Source organism: Nyctibius grandis, chromosome 5 (assembly GCF_013368605.1).
Source record: "Nyctibius grandis isolate bNycGra1 chromosome 5, bNycGra1.pri, whole genome shotgun sequence".
In the NCBI taxonomy this organism is placed as follows: domain Eukaryota; kingdom Metazoa; phylum Chordata; class Aves; order Nyctibiiformes; family Nyctibiidae; genus Nyctibius; species Nyctibius grandis.
Genome location: NC_090662.1, coordinates 54,751,357 through 54,769,509, shown reverse-complemented (window position 1 = coordinate 54,769,509; position 18,153 = coordinate 54,751,357). Strand labels below are relative to the sequence as shown.

The 18,153-nt window shown below is 42.9% G+C and overlaps 2 protein-coding genes across 2 annotated transcripts; both read right to left on the bottom strand.

Annotated features, from left to right (window-relative positions):
• Nucleotides 1-502: 502 nt before the first annotated feature.
• AMDHD1 (amidohydrolase domain containing 1) lies at nt 503-11,969 on the bottom strand. The gene is made up of 9 exons (XM_068401226.1): nt 11,833-11,969; nt 10,653-10,759; nt 9,543-9,607; nt 8,701-8,978; nt 4,422-4,647; nt 3,313-3,437; nt 1,680-1,773; nt 1,118-1,278; nt 503-675 (listed from the first exon to the last, which is right to left on the bottom strand). Exons 1-9 carry the CDS (start codon nt 11,967-11,969, stop codon nt 561-563), a joined length of 1,308 nt encoding a protein of 435 aa, XP_068257327.1. The 3' UTR covers nt 503-560.
• Nucleotides 11,970-16,422: 4,453 nt separating this feature from the next.
• On the bottom strand, nt 16,423-17,770 carry SNRPF (small nuclear ribonucleoprotein polypeptide F). Its single transcript, XM_068401720.1, has 4 exons — nt 17,661-17,770; nt 17,412-17,537; nt 17,083-17,147; nt 16,423-16,545 (listed from the first exon to the last, which is right to left on the bottom strand). The coding sequence occupies exons 1-4, from the start codon at nt 17,661-17,663 to the stop codon at nt 16,479-16,481; spliced, it is 261 nt and encodes an 86-aa protein (XP_068257821.1). The 5' UTR covers nt 17,664-17,770; the 3' UTR covers nt 16,423-16,478.
• Between the last annotated feature and the right edge of the window lie 383 nt (nt 17,771-18,153).

Below are 18,153 nucleotides of genomic sequence, written 5' to 3'. Positions count from 1 at the left end.
ACTTGGTATTTCGGAGAAGTAAGATATTGTGCCTCCTACCACAACTGTGGTTCCTTTTATCTGCTGAGTTTGAGACTGAGCAGACCCGGGAGCTATGAATGTTTCTTTGGGATGCTCTGGCCCCCCAGCACTGCCAAGTGCCATTCCATATGTGCACGCCTGAGCCCCTGGCCCTCTGTCACTGGTTGCTTCACATCACTCTTACCAATAAATCTTACCTGGATCCAAACTTCTTCATTCATTGGTGGTTTTTTGTTTGGTTTTTTTTTCAAGTATAATATATATAATTTTATAGATTAAAATTGTATAGGAAAACATTTTTGGAAACTGCCTTACTTCAAATAGATACAATTCAAAATTATTTTTATGGGGTGGAGAGAAGGACAATGGACATGAAGATGCACCAGATGGGTAATACTTGGTAAAGTTTATTTGAATAAGAGGGCTGGTAAGGTAAGCAGGCAAGCAATTTACTAGTAAATACAAATCTGATTTGTCTTTTGCTTTGAAATATTCCATGCTAATTCGATTATAGTAGCTTCCTAAATTACTGTCTTCTCTCAGTAACTGCTCATTGTCCCACACTTCTCATTTTGATAGACGACTTTTCCTTTAACTATAACATAGTCGATCAATGCTTCATGTCCCCCAAATTGGTAAATCAAGTGCTCCCATCTAAAAAGACAACAAGATGTTTAAGAATATCCAGACTTGCATAAAAGCAGGTCACGTACCTTTTATACCTGGCAATTACAAAAGATTTGTTTAAACCATTGGAAAACACTATTCCATGTTTACATGTTGATCTCTTGTTGCATGAATACAGTAAGTTAATGTTCAATCAAATTCCTTCCACAAAATAAACAGGTATTATCTTTAGATAATTTGTAATTAGGCATGGATTATTTGTAATATTAGCTCCAAAAGTTTTAGGCTTTATTTTCCACTGGAGCGATTAAGGTGAATGAAAGTGGGTCTAAAATACTAGCAGTGTCCCTTTTTTCAGATGAAAATAACTTCTAAAGCATAAGGAATAACCTCTCCATTATCCAGAATACGGTGAAAAACAAAGTCCCTTATGTTAAATCACATTTCAAACGACAATGGAAGAACAAACCTTGATGAATTTATGACAACAAGATCCCCCTGCTTGCCAGTCTCTATGGAGCCATGTGTGTCCGATTTTCCCAGAGCATAAGCTGCATTAATGGTGGCAGCTGCCAGTGCTTCATTCATTGACATCTTCATGTTTACACAGGCCAGATGCATCACCATAGGCTAGTAGGCAAGTTAAGTGGAAAATGGGAGTTACCAGTAACACAAAGCTGTTCATGCCTGAAATCCCTAAGCACTCTCCTCCCTCCTTGTGCAACAGAAGGTGTTGTCCTGCATAGTGTAAATCTTGCCAACTTCAAAATGAGAACTCTAAAATCGGGAACTTTGAGAGCCTTTTTTATAAGCCTCTCAGTGCATATGAAGAATAGAAGCCCTTCTGGCTCCAAGAATTTCTGGTAAAAACTACCAACCCACATAAATAAGCATGAGCAATTGTCTAAGCTGGGCATACGGCTCTCTTTGCGCATACAAAGACTGGTTTAAGTGCACAAGATCTATACACAAGTTGTACTGGTAAGAGATTTCATAATTTTGTGGTGTTGTAAGTATGAGGAATAGCTTACCATTGAAAAACAGTACGCATTAGGATTAAAGTCACTGCCAAGAGCAACTATAACTCCTCCTTCTAACATTTTTCTGGCTTGAGGTTGCTTCAGTCTAATGGGAAAAAGACACTTGTCGGTACAATTCACTTAGTTATTTCATGCTGAGCAAAACTCATCACTCAGTTTGGCTACATTCATGCTTTCAGTTATACTAATCCTTTTGGAGACAAAAGGCCAACTTCTCCTCTTGGCTCCCTACCTATCACCCTATGGACAGCATAAATGAGAACTGTGATCCACTGCTTTTGCAGAAACAGCACGTGGCAGCAGCCAGTACCAAGCATCAGGCTCCAGGCCACTGAAATTCTAGTATTTATCCAGACCTCAGCCACTTAAAGATTTACAAGGTGAAAATCTTCATTTCTCCAAAAAGTAATTTTCTAGTCCTTATAGCTTCAAAGACAGGCTCCCAAATATGAGCAGGGGCATAAGCAATGCAATAGTCCCTTCCCGATTCTGTTGGCAGTTCGAAATAGTAAGTTGAGGCTGTGAATTTAATTTGTATACATCAGAGGATTTTCTCACTTAGCAATGTTAATGCAAAAGATATCTTCAATAACTTCAATATCTGGAATAGCCATTTAAAAACTGTTCGGCCACTGGATTAATCTGGGTAGGTGTTTGCAAGGGCAGGCACTGAGAAATACACTTTCTAAGAAGTTTTAGCCACAGTTGCTGTAAAGCCAGTAGTGCCAAACGTTGTGTCTGAAATAAACCAGCCTAACAATAAAAATGAAATGTGAGAGCAACTGCTGCTCAAAAAGTAGCATTAAAAGCACTGCAGTTAACAGAAAAGAACAATAAACGAGATCTCGATGAAGTGCTTACATTTGGTATAAGACAATCCTCTCCCTATAGAAGCCTCTTAGCACACCTATGAGAAAATACCACCTGTTCACACACAACACGACACTCCAGGAGTTAACTGTGCTTAAAGAGATTTGTCTGAAGAGCGGTTCCCTGTTCTCACATGTCCTTCCAGCCTCTGCATCCCCTGCTGTGCTCTGTTGCCAGACTGCTTAGGAGTACTGCAGGCAATGGTTAGCAAAGGCCAAAATGTGAGTGTGCTTACCATTAAGTTCTGGCCATCCCGTGAAGCCCTGGCCGCTAATGCTTTTCTTAAACTCAGGAGACAGTAAAGGGGCAGGACCTCTCGAGGTCTGAGCTCTCACCATTGATGCTGAAGGAGCTGAGGGAGGTCAGCAAACAATGTACCACATCACCTCACAGCAATTTCTTCTACACATTGTACAGCTTTCAGCCCTCTGATGCTCTTTTAACCACTACCATCTCAAACGTGGCTTCTTCATTTTTAGAGTGCATTAGACTGGGAGGTTTATTCCAGTGTTGACTGAACCACTCCAAATCTACTGTGAGACTTCTCAGAAGAAGGATCCTCATTTTTGAGGATCTCCACCAAAAACAAGACATGAGTAGGCTCATTCAGCTCTTTGTGTTTGTGATTGTCTTCACTGATCCAGCCTGATCCTTAAGGGATAGATCCAAGCTTACACTTTTACATTAAAAGACCCTAAAACCACAACTGTGGTTTTGCTGTTATAAAAGATACCCTCCAATCTAGTGGCCTTACCTTAGCATGTAGGCAGTGGTTGGTAAAAGGACAGCAGCGCACTTAGCTCTTGCCATCGCCGTGATGCCTTCATCACTAACTTCTTCCAGGTGGCTGATAGCCCGGGCTCCTAGTTCAGCTCCAAGCTAAGCAAATTTTCAAGAAATTTACTCACTGTTCTCAATTAATTCAGTAAAGCAATGTTGTTTTCAAACGACTGGCGGAGATAATTCACTATTAAGGTAAAATTTACTAAAATCATAAAGAATGCTTGAAAGAACAAACGAAATACAGAGACAAAATGTTTGCTAATTTACTGCAGAAGTTAATCACAAAAAGGTATTAACCATCCACTGAGTAAAAGTGCATCTTCAGTGGTGTTTTTAACAGATGCACATTGTGGGACAGCTATAGATAGAAACATTATCAAGTCCTGTTTACAAAGTATCCAGCAGAAAAGGTTTGACAAAACTGGCACTGGTTGCAGAACTATTAGTGCAACTGCTGCCTTCAATGGTGAAGGACTAAAAAGGCTTTTATGATCAATCAAGTTTGTAGTTTGTTTGGGGTTTTTTTTTTTTAAATGCAGCACAGAATAACTTGAGCAGACCCCACAAGAAGGAAGCAATGTTTAAATGATGAAGAAACATGGTCTCAAGAGTGACTTTCTTTATCAAGATATTTGGGAGCCTGTTCTTGACTAAACCATCCCTCTGAGTGTGCTCACTGCACATCTGACTTGTTGCTGCTAATAGAACATTTAAGGAAAAAAGATTTTTCAAGTTGCATAGAGACCACGTTTTTGTCACTCTTGGGTTCACAGATATCCACCTTCCCCATCTGTATCCCATGTGGAAGATAAGCAAAGTCAATGTTTGATTAGGCAGCACATGTTAGTCCCAGAGGTCAAGGCTTCCTCCCATGTCCTTAACTCCAATGCTGCACAAGGGCTGCACTTTTTGTCGTCTGATAGGAATAGATGTCCATGAAGGGTCTGTTGTGTAAAGTCTTAGAAAAGAAAACCTTGGTTTTGAAAACTGCAATTCTTTCTAAGATTCAGCTCTCACAAAAGCAAAGAAAAAGCAAAGTAAAAGCAAAAATGGCTGAAGTGAATGTTAAGAAAGACATACCTCAGCAGATTTCATCGGATGGAGTTCATCACCATGGAAGTTAATCTGTAACCCTATATCTTTTCCAGCTTGCAGAATTCTCCTAGTGGACTCCAGATCAAAGACTCCCTTCTCACAGAACACATCTATATTGTTAACATGTATTTCATCACTTAGTTTGAGTTCTTTCAGTTTAGGGAGATGGTTATTGATAATGTCATCTGCGGCTTCAGTAGCAGTTTTCCCTCTGATGAAAAGAAAATGTTATAGACCCGTAAGAATAACATCCTTGAAGTCTGAGAAACATTCAAATCGTACATGCAATTACTAGATTATTTAGAAAATGATGCAAATACAAATCACTCAAAACCTTCAGATTAAAAAAATTTAAAACTACTGTAATTCATATACTCTCAAACACTAATTACTTTCCATTCAAACAACATTAGAGTGTATTACTAGACATTTTTATAAGGTTACCCTCTTGGATGCTAACCAAGACATGAGAATTTTAAAATGAATTCTTCTGCTTTCCTATTCGTATATTCTGACCTACTTATACTGTATTCTAAAACATATTTAAAATATGTAAATTATTATTTAAATATTTTAAATGGTATTCATGCAATATTTTTATGCAAGTATCAAAGCTCAAAGGGGATGTGCAGCACAAATCATTATTTTAAATTGACCTCTCCTCCTTTTATATCATTCAGAGTGATAACTGTTTCTAAATCAGAGGAGCCTCCTGAGGTTCAATTTGCCAAAGTCAGAACCATTTATAAACCCCTTATTACACATAGATAACCCAGGAGAGATCAGTAAATGCCTTTGAAAGACCAAACAATCCCCAAATCTGCAGTTAAGTTAATATTTTGCAATTTTAAGATCTAAAGATAAGTGATGCACTGCAGCTAAATGTCTGTGACACCTCAATCCTCATTTTGGGTGCTGTAAGGCACGCGCAGACCTGCATTATACGAGTGCCACGTGTGGGCGAGTTGGGAGCTTTACAGTGGCAGTGAATTCAATAAGCCAAATTCTGCTCAGATTTACGAACAGGTTGTACAAAGCAGAGCAGAACCTGGCTTATGGCCCTTCTTTTGTTCACCTGTCACTGAAACAGTCATTGGGGTTGCTCAAGCTTTTACCATGCCAAGCCTTCTCCCTTTTCTTCTTTTACTCTACAGCCTTTGGAGGAATTTGGACTGAAAGATTAGGACCAGAAAGAAGACAAAACAGAAGGAAACATAAGTCTTGGTTTCACTTTTTTGGGGGACATAATGCCCAAGAATTCAAAACTGCCATTGTTCTAATGCAAGAGACTTCTGCCCAGGAAACCACTTTCATCTTTAGGAAGAAATTTTCAAAAGGGCCCAGTGAAGCTTTGCCAATCAAAAAAAAAAAAAAAAATTTAGAATCAGACATCCTCAAAATCACGAATTTGATTCAAAATGATGACTGGAGGGACAACAGAGCAGTTATTTCTTTGTAACCCTGCTATGAGTTTTTTAGGTTCATTTCCTAAAAAACTGGAAGTTCTGAGGCTGGAAACATTTTTAAGAGTGATGGATGGGAACAAGGATCACTATAAACAGAACAGCCTGATTTTTCTCTAGGATGGCTCAGACCAAAGCAGCCTGCCTCATTTGGCGCATACTTCAGTAAGTACTGCCTATTACCAGTGCACTGTAACATAGTCCCACACAGTAACTGTGTTTGTAAGGACCTCTGGAGCTCCTCTGATCCAATCCCTGGTGCAGTGCAGGGTCAATTTGAATCATGTGTCAATGGTGCCTTCTAGAAGCAGAAAATCAGACTGAATTACTGTATACCTAGAATCGTGAACAGATACATGAAGCAAGTTCTTAACATCTGCCCAAAGCTAATTTCCAGGTGGGAAAAAAGAATAACCAGTGCTGGCAAGTCTGGAGGTAGGCTCCTCTTAAGAGAGTCCACATATTAAAGCTTTACAAGACATGCCACATATTGCAAGATTTGGCAACGTGGAAGAGTTGACGCCTTTATCAATTAAATGAACTTTCTGGTGATGCTTCTGCTGTAAGAGACCAGACTTGCAACAGTAAATTAAGCCAAGTGTAAGAAGCAAGCAAGCGAATGGCTTAGCAAGAATTTAACAAAGCTCCTTGGAGCAGCCCCACAGGGGTCTAAGTAGCATTTTCTGTGAGTGAGCATAACCTTGCTCTCTTGTTTCACATTAAATAGAATAGTTTTCAATTGATTCATTGTTAGCAGATTGGCAATAACGATTTTGCACAGCTATGATCATTCCAAAACCATCAGAAGATTATTAGACTTTTAATGGCTATCTAGTCAAGAGTTGCCATTAAGTTCCTACAACAAAAAAGGGGATTACGTTTTAAGATCTAAGTAAATCAAGAAGATTTAAATAAAAACAGTTAAATGTTTCTATGATTTATGTATAACAGAACTACAGGGCAGTTTTACGGAATACAATGATGAAAGAAAAATGGCATGAGCTTAAGTGACTTGGAAGATGTCTGTTTAACACCTTCTAGAATCCACAAGATCATCATCTAATTTGCATTAATAATATCAAAGGGCAATTCCCAGTCCCAGGCCTGCAGGCAACATGTTCCCCTTGCGACCCTCCACTGTTACCAAAGCTGCAGGAAACTCAAGAGTTTAAAACTGGAGCTCAAGAAAGCGGGATGCTTCCCTCAGCACGTTACTGGCCCAGATGTTCTGGAGCCAGCCAAAGGCTGAGGACCACGGCTCTGAACATCAGGCCTTGGATGAGGGAAGAACTGCAGAATTCCTCCTGGTCAAAATAAAAACCTGAGGCAGAGACTAAGTTGAAGGGTAGCAGAAAATTCAAGCAAAATATTCTAGACATGAACATTTGAATGAAAAGAGAAGAAGATTTAAGAAGACCCAAACCGGAAAATACAGATAATTCAGTATTTCCTCCAGGAAATTTCCTCAAATCCCCAACTACCTTTTCTCCTTACTTAAAATACAATATCCTCACTACCTATATTTTGTTATGCTTGACATGCATCAGTGAGGACAGAACTGTGCAGAGAGTGAGACAGTATACCTCTCTCTAACACATAAGATTTGATAGTTCTGTAAAAACACTGGAATTTATTTCCTTAGTTTACAGAAATTCTTGAAATATTTTGGTGGGAAAGACTATTTATTAGGATTTTGACTGAAATCCTCCCAAGGCTTTTCAGGGGAGGAGGAAAGGAAGGGCTAAGAAATATATATAGTGTGGGGTAAAACCTCAGTTTTATTGTACCATTAAGTCCTCCAAATTTTAGTAGAACTTCTTGAAAGGAATATTTGGTGTTTTCAGCAGATTTTAGTTAATTTATTCTTAACCATCTTCCAGTTACTGAAGATGATACAGGATTCCTTTTGAACAGTTACATTAACAAAAGATAATTTGCCGCCCTGCCCCAAATACACAATAATTAGATTGCAAACAAATTTTTTTAGGTCATTTTTTCTTGAATGTCAGAAGAGGTTTTTTTTTTTTGGAGTATGCTTTTTTTTTTTAATGAACATCTCTTAAATATTGCCACAGTATCCCTGTGATGCTAGGCCTGCTTCCATCTTACATACCTTGTTTTGCAGCAGCCTACTGCTTAGTCTGTCAAAATAGATGTTTCACATACACCCATGTAGCTAAAACCCCTCATTAATTCTTTCATACAATGATATCTGGTAACTTGAAGATGTTATTTTCATCATAGGGAAAAAAAAGTCAAAGTGAGAAAGGCTTGTTATGGTACGTCTACTTGAGCCATCAAAATAGTTGTGATTAAGCACATTTACTTTAATCTTCTCCTCATCTCATACCTATAAGTTGCATGCAATTCTTCATTGCATGGAAACATAATTAAGCTTTGTTTACTGAGATATATAAGGATTAAATACAGTAATTTTTTCTGTTAGCTGGTCAAAATAAAAGCTCCTGGCAGAGACTAAGCTTGAAGGGTAGCAGCAAACCCAAGCAGAAGAACTTTCTGTACAGGAAACCTTGTAATCCACATGATGTTCACTGTGAGCACCAGCTGGAGGCAGGCATTCTGTGCTAAGCTTACATTGGCATTTAGTAGCCATTAAATAATGCCTCCCTGTCTTCCTTCAAATTAAAATTTCAGAGAGCCTTCTGTAAATACTGGCTATTGTTTCAAATATGTTATATTTTAGGAGGGCTGGGCAGAAGAAGCCTTTCTGAAAATAACAGCCAATTTTCAATGCAAAGCAGTAATATTTAACAAGAGCAAGAAAAATCAAGTCATATTACTTCGGCACAGAATGAGCTCCACAGTACGTTGACGAAATGCCAATATCCATGGATTGCTTAGTGCGTTCGATCACCCTGAGCATTTTAAGCTCCGTTTCTAAGTTTAAGCCATATCCGCTCTTGCACTCAACCAACGTAGATCCTGCTCTGCGCATGCGTTCGAGTCGGTGTTTGAAAGTACTGAACAGCTCTTCTTCTGTGGCCTTCCGAGTGTGTTCCACAGTAAAATGTATTCCTCCCCCAGCCTGGTGGATCTCCATATAGGATGCACCTGCCAGCTTGGGGAAAAAAAGAAAACAAAAACCAACCCCCCCCCATACAATTAGCTATTAAATGTGCATTTTCTATCCAAAGGATTCTGGAAAGTGCCTTTGCAGTGAGAGAGAAAAAGAGAGGTGGAAAATACCCATTAATTCTTCCTCACTCCCCCTCCTCTTCTTTCTCCCCTCCACTTAAGTGAAGAAATTATGTAAGAAGCAACATAAAGAGAATTGCTCTGAAGATTTGCTTCCCCCTGAGCCCAAAGGGAAAACCTATCTCTAGCTCAAAAATTCACTTATGTGGAAAAAAAAAAATCAAGATTGAGATGGTAACAGAAGGCAGCACTCCTGTATCGCTTCAATTAATGCAAAAATATACCAAGTCTGGCTGCAAAGGCTGTAGTTACACTCCTCTCTCAGCCTACTACTATTCAAAAATCATCCCTCTTCCCTCAATTAGATTATCTGACAGAAATTATGTATTTTTCTACAGATGAAAAATGGGAGTCACTAGAAAGTAGAAACAGTTATGCATAAAAAATAGAGGAAGAGAAATCCAGCTGTGTAATTTTATGCCATTACCTTCATTGCAAACTCATGAACCCTATCACCAGCCCACACTGGATGTGTATGTGCATCTACCAGGCCTAAAGAAAACAAAGTAAATGTACACTCAGGTTATTTCACTGTGTAAAAGAAAAGCTCATGAATCGGCAAGCAAATGAAATGGACAGCAGAAGCTCCCCTGTAAAGCCTCTATTGGTTAGAGAAAAAGAAAAATCCAACCAAAGCCAAAACTCTAGGATTTTCTTCAAAGACTACTAATTTTCTTTCAATTTTTTTAGGTGTGACACCTTATGTAAAACGTCTCTTAAGTAAGTGCATCAGTTGCTGAGTTTTTCATGTTGTTTTGATGACGTTTTCAAACTGTGGAAGAAATGATAAATGACAAACTTTGAAAGAGTTCATTAGACTTTAAGTCTGTGTTCTTTAAAAAAAGCGAAGTGCTTAGGCTGGGCTTACTATACCAGAACTTCCTCTAGCAATAGTCCACTTACTCCAGCGGGAGCTTTTTCTGCGAGCTGTGAAACCAACACGACTGAATGCCCAAGGCCATTGCAAACAAAACAGCGGTCTAACAGCTTGTGTGCTAATACCACTTGCAAAGTTTAACATGCAATAGATTTGCCCAGGTTTATTTTTTTTATCAGGTCAAGTTGCAGAGTATGTGACTTTAAATCCCGCGCTGCCCTTTTGCCTCCAACTGGCTGCAGGCAGGATGAAGAGATGGAGCTCTGTGGCTGAAGAGGTGATGGATGGAAAGGGTAGAGAAAAGAGATGAGAAGCTGAAAAGTCACTCGGTGGGCCAGCTGCGTTACTGTGGTCATCTAAGATACAGAGGAACAGATGAAAAATGAAACAAGAGGAGACAGAGCTCTACCATGAAGCCCAAAAAAACCATCCCAAATGCCGCAATTTTCTCCTTGCAGCACTCCTGATGAAGAAGCCATGACATTCTGCCCCTCAACACAAGATATTATCAAGCCAGTACTGAACACAGAGGAAAAAGGACGGAGGGATGTTTAATACACATTTACTTTGCCTTTAAGCACTTGCCACCATTCGGCATTGTATCATCATGAAATGGTGATAATGAAATGGTGTATCATCACGAAATGGTGTGTCACCTACCTGGTAACACACACTTCCCGGAGCAGTCAATTATTCTTTCAAATGTTGCTCCTGAAAACTGATTGCGAATAACATCCGCCTGGCCCACAGCTTTGATACAACCATCTCTGCAAACAACAGACAGCAAACAAAGGAAGCGTGAGCCTGTTTAAAAGTCAAGTGCTCACTGACTGAGCTGCTAGAGCAACAGCTCTCTGAAAGCAGGGGTAGGGACCTTCAGCAGGGCTGAAGATGCACACAGGAAGTGGCTTGGTAATCTTACAGATGCACAGAAAATGATGGGGTAATTCTGTGCATTTCAAGTTGTTTGCCATAACACTTGTCTTACCCTCTACTTAGGTCCCTCAGGACCATACCTTGGTACTCTTTTGTTCTAATTTCTGCTAGACAATGTTATTTTTCTCTTGTGGATCAGCAAGTCTCTGCAGGGCACTCTTCTCCTCATGGAAATCAAACCGTCATCGCCAGCCTCTGCTGCCTGGACCTGAACCACACCCTTGTGCCCTTGGAAGCCACAGGAATAAATCTCTTTGGGGCTGATCTTTGGTTCAACACCAATTTTCTCCCCAGCTCAAGGATGGTACTGGGAATCCTACAGTGCACTTGAGGGATCCCCTCCAGCCATCCATGGAGCTCTACCTCACTTACACGAGAAGAGCTCCCCAGGGTGCAAGTGGCACCTCTGTCCTTTCAGCCTTGTCTTTCTCCAGCTCTTTTCAAGCCACTGGAATAGTAACTGGGAGTCACCATCATGGATGCCTCACTGAAGGTACCTCTACACTGCACGGCTGAATTTTTAAGAAGCAAATAGCAGTTAGAGCATTTAGAAACAGGAGAGATGTAATTATATATGTTAATAATTAACTATAATTTCGGTAACCACACAAATTATTTATAGGATTGCTATTAGTTCATGTCAGTTCACCTAGAAACAAAGCAGAGGCAGAAGAGGGTAAGTTAGGATCAGCACCAGGCTAGGAGTTATCTTGGCGACGCTGGAGGTGTGAACGCGGCGTTATACAGGCAGTTAATCAGGACTCGACTCGAAATAACCAACATTCCGAAGGCAGCTCAGCAGAGGCAAGCACCGGGCACGGGCAGCCCAGCAGCCGCGACCCCCTCCCGCAGCCAGCCCCGCTGCCGCCGCCGCCGCCCCAGCCCCGCGGCCGCCCGCACTCACGGCCCCACCACCAGGCTGGCGTCCCGCAGCACGGCCAGGCTGGCCGCGCCCTCCCGCCGCAGGTACTCCTCGCCCCGGCCGCAGACCAGCACCAGCTGCTGGGCGTTCTCCAGCAGGAGCCGGTGCCGGCCCGCCATGGCAGCGGGCGCCGCGGCGAACAGCGGGCGGGCTGCGCGGGGGGCGGCTCAAAGTCCCCCGGGGCGGCGCGGGAGAGGGCACCTCCGGCCGGGCCGGGCCGGGGCCGGGGCCGGACCCTGCCGCTGACGCTACCCGGTCTAACAAACCTCCCAACAGAGAGTGAAGACGCGGAGGCGGGAGGAAAAGCGGGCGTTAGGCCGGATGATTCCTCCGGGGCCCGGATGAGGCGGGTGGCAACGACCACCGCCACCTGTGCCACGTTTGGGACTTGATACTAATTTGGGCTGAAAAAGCTACAGGGCTTTAGGAGTAAATTGGGGAGCAGCCGGCTGCGCTGGGCGAGGGATGCTGCTGTTGCTGTGGTCCGGGGCGACGTGATAACAACCATACATCGTGCTGCTTCATGATAAGCTCTGAAGCACCACTTTGCCATTTGAGGATTCCCAGAGCCCTCTGCTGTATTGCATTGCCTGCAGATTTCCCTTTGCCAAGAAAATGGGAGCTTCTGAATTGGGATCATTTGTTTGCCCATGTCCTGCTTCTCCAGCGTCCATCACCTCACCAGGATCCCAGCACTGGCCCCTGAGGAACCATAACACCTCTTGCCACATCAGATATTCAGGCAGACATTAATTTATCTAGGTAGATATTAATTTATCCAATTCCATGATCAAAAAGTTTGTGCGATTCTGCTGCCCCCTACAGAATTAGGGATGGGAAAGTCAGGGAGCAAATACTTACTCTCAACATGGATTTTTGGTTTTCTTCTCTCCAAACATTCATAGCAAGTACAGGGCTCCACTAATTCCCAGGTGGCAAATGGAGTGTTTTTCTAAAGAGGTGGTCCCTCAAACACCTGTCTGGTGGTGGTAATCTTCTCTAGACACCTTATTTTCTTTTAGAAAGAGGATCGATTTAAAATGCTTTTACACACCTGTGTGCATATACATATTCCTGTACAGCAGAAACAGATGGATATATTGGCTCTTTGAGCCTTGCTGGTGAAGTCTTCTTTGCAAATGAGGCAAGGTATGCAGCTAAAACGCAGTATTTTGCATTTAGTAACAAACCTGAAGTGACTAAAACTATGATAGCATGTGGTGTTACCTTGTGATAACAGTTACTTGCGATAGTTACTTTCTATACCCTAGATTTCAAAAGTAAAATCACAAGCCCTTTTATTTGTATCTTTAATACATACATAATGTAGGTGAATGGTTGGAATTCTTCAGCCTTTCACACCTTACCTTCATCTGCATCGCAGTTCTTTTCACACCATTTCGGACCAAAATCTGAACCAAGCACATGTGTAAGTCTTTGTCTAACTTTACCTGCTCGGGTTCTCCCGTTGAAATGAATGGAACGCTTCATGGTAGCAAAGACAAACATATGCATCCATCTTTGCCGCACGTGGGCATAAGAACTAAGATTAGTTATGAAGTTATATGCCAAGGTATTATTTAGTCACTGTCTTTGATGCGTGGTGCTATGCAAAAATAGAAGCGTCTTTCTGTGTTTGAAGTCTGATGAATGCACCTAACAAAAAAATCTCAAAAGAATTTGAAGCTACGTGAAAGGAGAACACCTTTATCTAGAATGAAAACTCAAGACTCTCTAAAGCAGGAGATCTCAGTCTTTGAAAGACAGAGACAGATTACAGAAGAAAAGTATATTTGCTAGTTCTGAATGGGCTCTTGCTTTTGCAAAATGTAAGCCCACTTGTCTTTCCTTTCCTTTCCCATTACTCATCTTACCCGAGATTTTCATAGAATTTTGACTTTTTTCATCTAGGTATGGGTTTTAAGGCCAAGGTCTTTGTTTAGAACGCTGTCCCTCCACAGAAAGCTACTGATTTTTCTGGGCCTTTTAAAAACACAGCAGTCAGCTCAGATGTCTTTCTTTCCAGTTTGTCCTTCAGGGGATGGTGAAAAAAATTGGAACCATATCCACCCTTAAATGGACTGCTAGACTTTGTGATAAACTGTATCATTTTTCTTCCTATCTGTACACTACAGCTACCACAGCCTGCTACTGAAGAAACCTTGAATTTTAGTATGAGAATGAATGAATGAAAGCCAGAGAGCTTGCAGGGTTCTACCACATTTGGTGGCCAGGCAGCAGAGCTAAGATCTGCACGCAGTGATTTCCGTGGGGTCATTTACTGGTAAAAAAACAGCACTAGCCAAGTTGTTGTGGAATTGCACTCCTGACTGACTTGTCTCTGAGACTTTCACTTTAAATAGCTCAAAACACGGATGATTTTCTATAGGTGACAAATAATAGTGTTTAACCTGTAAGATAAACTCAAGTCTTGTACCTCAGCGTATTCACAAATGAGTTTATAGATGTCCTTCGTGCTGATCCCTTGTTTCAGAAGCCTTTGTATCAAGCTGCTGCTGGTGGTGACACAGAGAGACAGGGCTGGTGCAGAGCTGGCACTGAGCTCTCCACAGTGCCTCCAGGTGCCAGTGGCAGGACCCCTGTCACCCTCCACTTTGAGTGATTTACTCAAAGCTCATACTCAGCGCTTGGTGGAGGTGTTTAAACTCAAGATGGGAGGCTGGCCATAATGCTGGCTTTATTCCCTGATCAGCTTGCCATCCCATAGCTCCTCTCCTTACACAAACCAAGTAAGCTAACGACACAACCTGTGGCACGTTGAAGACTTCCAGAAAAACCTTTTTTCCATATCATCTCAGGCTTAAGTGCAATGTGCCTGTATGAATCCTGCCAGGGAAGCGGCTGGAGTCTGCAAAGAGCAGAAAAGGGTCCCTTCCTCTCCCTTTTCCACCCTACAACCATGTCTAAGGCAGGCCACAACCACAGCAGAGGACTAAAGGAATTTTTACCTTTTGTGAAGTTCCACCATTGAGATCACAGAGGGATAACGGAGGAATTCTATTTTTCCCACGTGTAACACAGGGATAATACTTCTGCATTCGACAGCAGTGTTACGGTAAGCAATTACTGTCAAGACAAGGGTCAAAGTAACACAATGGTTGTAGTTTATGTCCACGAAGCGTACCTCCAGCTCTCTGGGTTCTGGTTTGCGGAACACATCTCCAAGCCACGTCTTACAGGTAGTGATTCTTAGCTCCATCAGAGCCCCTAACAGGGAGTCTCAGACTGGCAGCACTAGCAAAGCAATGGCCTTCTATTAAGAAACACTGATAAGCAAAAGGACATTCAGTTAACCTCAATATTTAAGAGTAAACATTTGAAAACACTGTTATTGCGTTCCTGCCAAAACTTTTAACATTCTGGATGCCTGGTAACAAAGCGAGACTTTCTTTTTATGATAGAGAGTGGGAAAGCCCACTCCCCTTTTGCAGTGTTGTCTTAACTCCAGTAATGCTGTTGAAGTCTATGGACCTTTATAGCTGCCAGGAGGCTTTTGTTTGTGTGAAATACAGCAACAAAGTCAGTACAAATTTGTCCTTCCTTAATAACGATTGTACAGCCACACTTACAGCTTCGTGCCTCAAAGCAGCAGAATATTTCTTAGAGACACTGGGGTATAATGGATCCCCACATTTCACCTGCAGTGAACTCTTCACAACTATTTCCACATATAAACAGGTTTAAAGACTAAGTGTATTTAAATAGTAACTACATACACACTGTAAACTATATAGACTGCCATATTTTCCTGTGTTCCAGCTGGGAAGACAAATGATATTTCGTTCACGGCCTTTAGCCATTAAAGCAGAGAAGAAAGCTAAGAATGAGGTTCCTGCAAATACTGAAGATGACACAGTTTTTCCACTTAGAGGTGAAACTTAGTTTCTATTGAAATAAGGCCACAAAGCATTATAGCTGCATCCTCTTAATTAACCAATTCGGAGCTGAAGGGATCATTACCACATCATCAGCAGCCTGCACCAGGCACATCAGGATATTTTTTGAAAGATTTCTGTCGCTCATTCTACAGCCTGTATCATCATCATCAGAGAAAAGGCTATTCCTGCAGCTCCTGCAATCCACTCAGCAATTCAGCTCAGAATAACAGCCGAAGAAAGTCACATACACAGGATGGAAAGTTCTTCACCTTCTCTTATACGCTAGTCTGCATTCAGTGTGGCTATCTGACGGCACAGTACTGACCCTGATGCTAAAATGAACTGATATATGAATGAACCATCTATTTTCTTTTGGAGTACACAACTTTGAAGATTTCATTTATTCCAGGAATCACCTGAATTCAGATATTTCCCTTGACAGTAATGGCATTTGTTGACACTGGTAATACTTAAAAGCAGGGGGAGTTTTGCTTGTTTGTTTGTTTTTAAATATTCACTTTTCATTCTAATATTTTCAGTTTTACATTGAAATAACTGCCTATTCCTCCAGCATTAGTTTTTTGGATGCAAATAAAAGATTAGAGACCTTTCAAGAGTTTACTTCCCCCACATTAAAATACAATGGGAAAAAAGTAAACACATTATTACAAAATTATGGAAAAAGAAAAAAAAAAAAGAAAAAAGTTTATTTCCAGATATACAAAACACCTATTCTCTCATTTCTCCATCTTCTTCCTCTTCTTCCACACCTCTGATGTACAAAACATTATTGCACCTGTAAACAGAAACAAGGAGAGCCCTTAACTGTAAGCGTTTTAAATTTCCACCCCTTACATACACTGCTTTAAGCATTTTCCTGCTCGAGTGTAGCTTGGCAACAGCCAAATTCCTCATAACAAACTGCTGCTGTTGACCTGGTGCAGCTTTCCACAAAGTTCATAACAACTACAATAACCCCAAGTTTATAAAAGCAGTAACTGGTTGACGATGCTGTACAAGAAATTTTCACTCTTGGGTTAACAGTTACGGTCAAGTTTAACTTCCAAGCACGCAAAATGTTTTCAAGGGATTAACAGATCTACAATAATCTAGAAAACAAAGGTACAGAGTTACCTGAAATAGGGATCGTAAATGCTGCTGTAAAAGCATTTCATAATTAATTTTTCCTCCGCTCAGAAGCCTTCACATAAGAGTTGCATTAACACTTAGCAACTTAGTTAGACAAGAAACACAGCATCTAGCAATACAAGTGTTAATGCAAGTGATAAGAAGATTTAAAGAAACCCTACACCGCCATAAATCTCCTACTTACCTTATCAAAACCTCACCCAGGTGTCCAGACAACGCACCGTCGATATACTCCTCTGTGTTCGCCAGCTGGAGCAGAAAACCAGCAACACTCAGAGCGGTTATAACAGCAGCAGCCTCGCAGAGCACGGCGCGGTTCAGCCCCACAGCCCACCGCCTGCCTGCAGCCACCGGGGGAGGCCGGGCGTCCCCGCACCACCGGCGAAGGACGCCGGTACTTCAGAAGCGCCCCGCTTTGCCCCCCCCCCCGGCAACCCTGGGCCGAGGCCCGGCTCCGCCCCCGACACCGCACCGGGAACCCCGACGGTTCCCTCCGCCCACCCCGGCGCTCACCTGCATGTTCATGTACCCGTCGACGGAGACGAGGTAGCCCTTGTACTCCATTCCCCACTTCAGCTTCACCATCACCGGCTTCCCCGTCAGCCCGTTCAGGAAGGGCTTGGGGTTGAGGGGCAGGCTCTGCCGGGGAGAGCAGCCGGTCAGCCCCGCCCCGCCGCCTCGGGACCGTTAACGGCCGCGACTCCCGCCCACCCCCCACCCCCCCCTCCCCCCTCCAGCGCGCGACGCGAGCACCGCCCTCACCATGGCGACGCGGCAGCGGCCCGAGGAACACAGGCCCACGCGGGAAGCCCTCGTGCGCGCCGCGAAAGAACAGGAGGCAGCGCCGCTCCGGCTTCCACTTCCGGGGGCACCGCTCTCACCTCTGACCCCTCACCGCCACCGCGCCGCACTTCCAATAGGCTGGGGCGCCCCTACGCGCGAAGCGAAAAGTGGGGCTGCCCATTGGCTCGGCGGCGCCGCGGGTCTCTCTCATTGCCTGGACTGGCCGCCCTTCCCCCTTTCCCAACCAATCGCTGGCGCCGCGAGGCGCTCCGTGCTCTGCGGGGCGGGGGTAGCGCCGGTCAGGCCGCCATGGCGGGGAAGCCGGGGCTCGGGGTCCACTCTGGCGTACCTCAGGCTCGTAGGCCTTTCCTTCCCTGCCGGCTGGTGACCTCCTCGCGACCCCGCAGGCCCCCAGGGGCCGGTTTCGCGCCCTCAGGCCCGCAGGAACCTTACTTTGCCTTGAAAGTCGGAC

Bases quoted from the DNA above. Each gene is read 5' to 3' on its own strand.
- AMDHD1 (XM_068401226.1), bottom strand. From the start codon at position 11,969: ATGGCGGGCCGGCACCGGCTCCTGCTGGAGAACGCCCAGCAGCTGGTG. The intron at 10,760-11,832 runs GTGAGTGCGGGC...TGTTGTTTGCAG, and splicing joins GCCAGCCTGGTGGTGGGGCC to AGATGGTTGTATCAAAGCTG. The intron at 9,608-10,652 runs GTAGGTGACACA...TGTTTTCTTTAG, and splicing joins CGGGAAGTGTGTGTTACCAG to GCCTGGTAGATGCACATACA.
- SNRPF (XM_068401720.1), bottom strand. The intron at 17,148-17,411 runs GTGAGCGCCGGG...TTTCTGCTCCAG, and splicing joins ACGGGTACATGAACATGCAG to CTGGCGAACACAGAGGAGTA. The intron at 16,546-17,082 runs GTAAGTAGGAGA...TTCTGTTTACAG, and splicing joins CTGGGTGAGGTTTTGATAAG to GTGCAATAATGTTTTGTACA.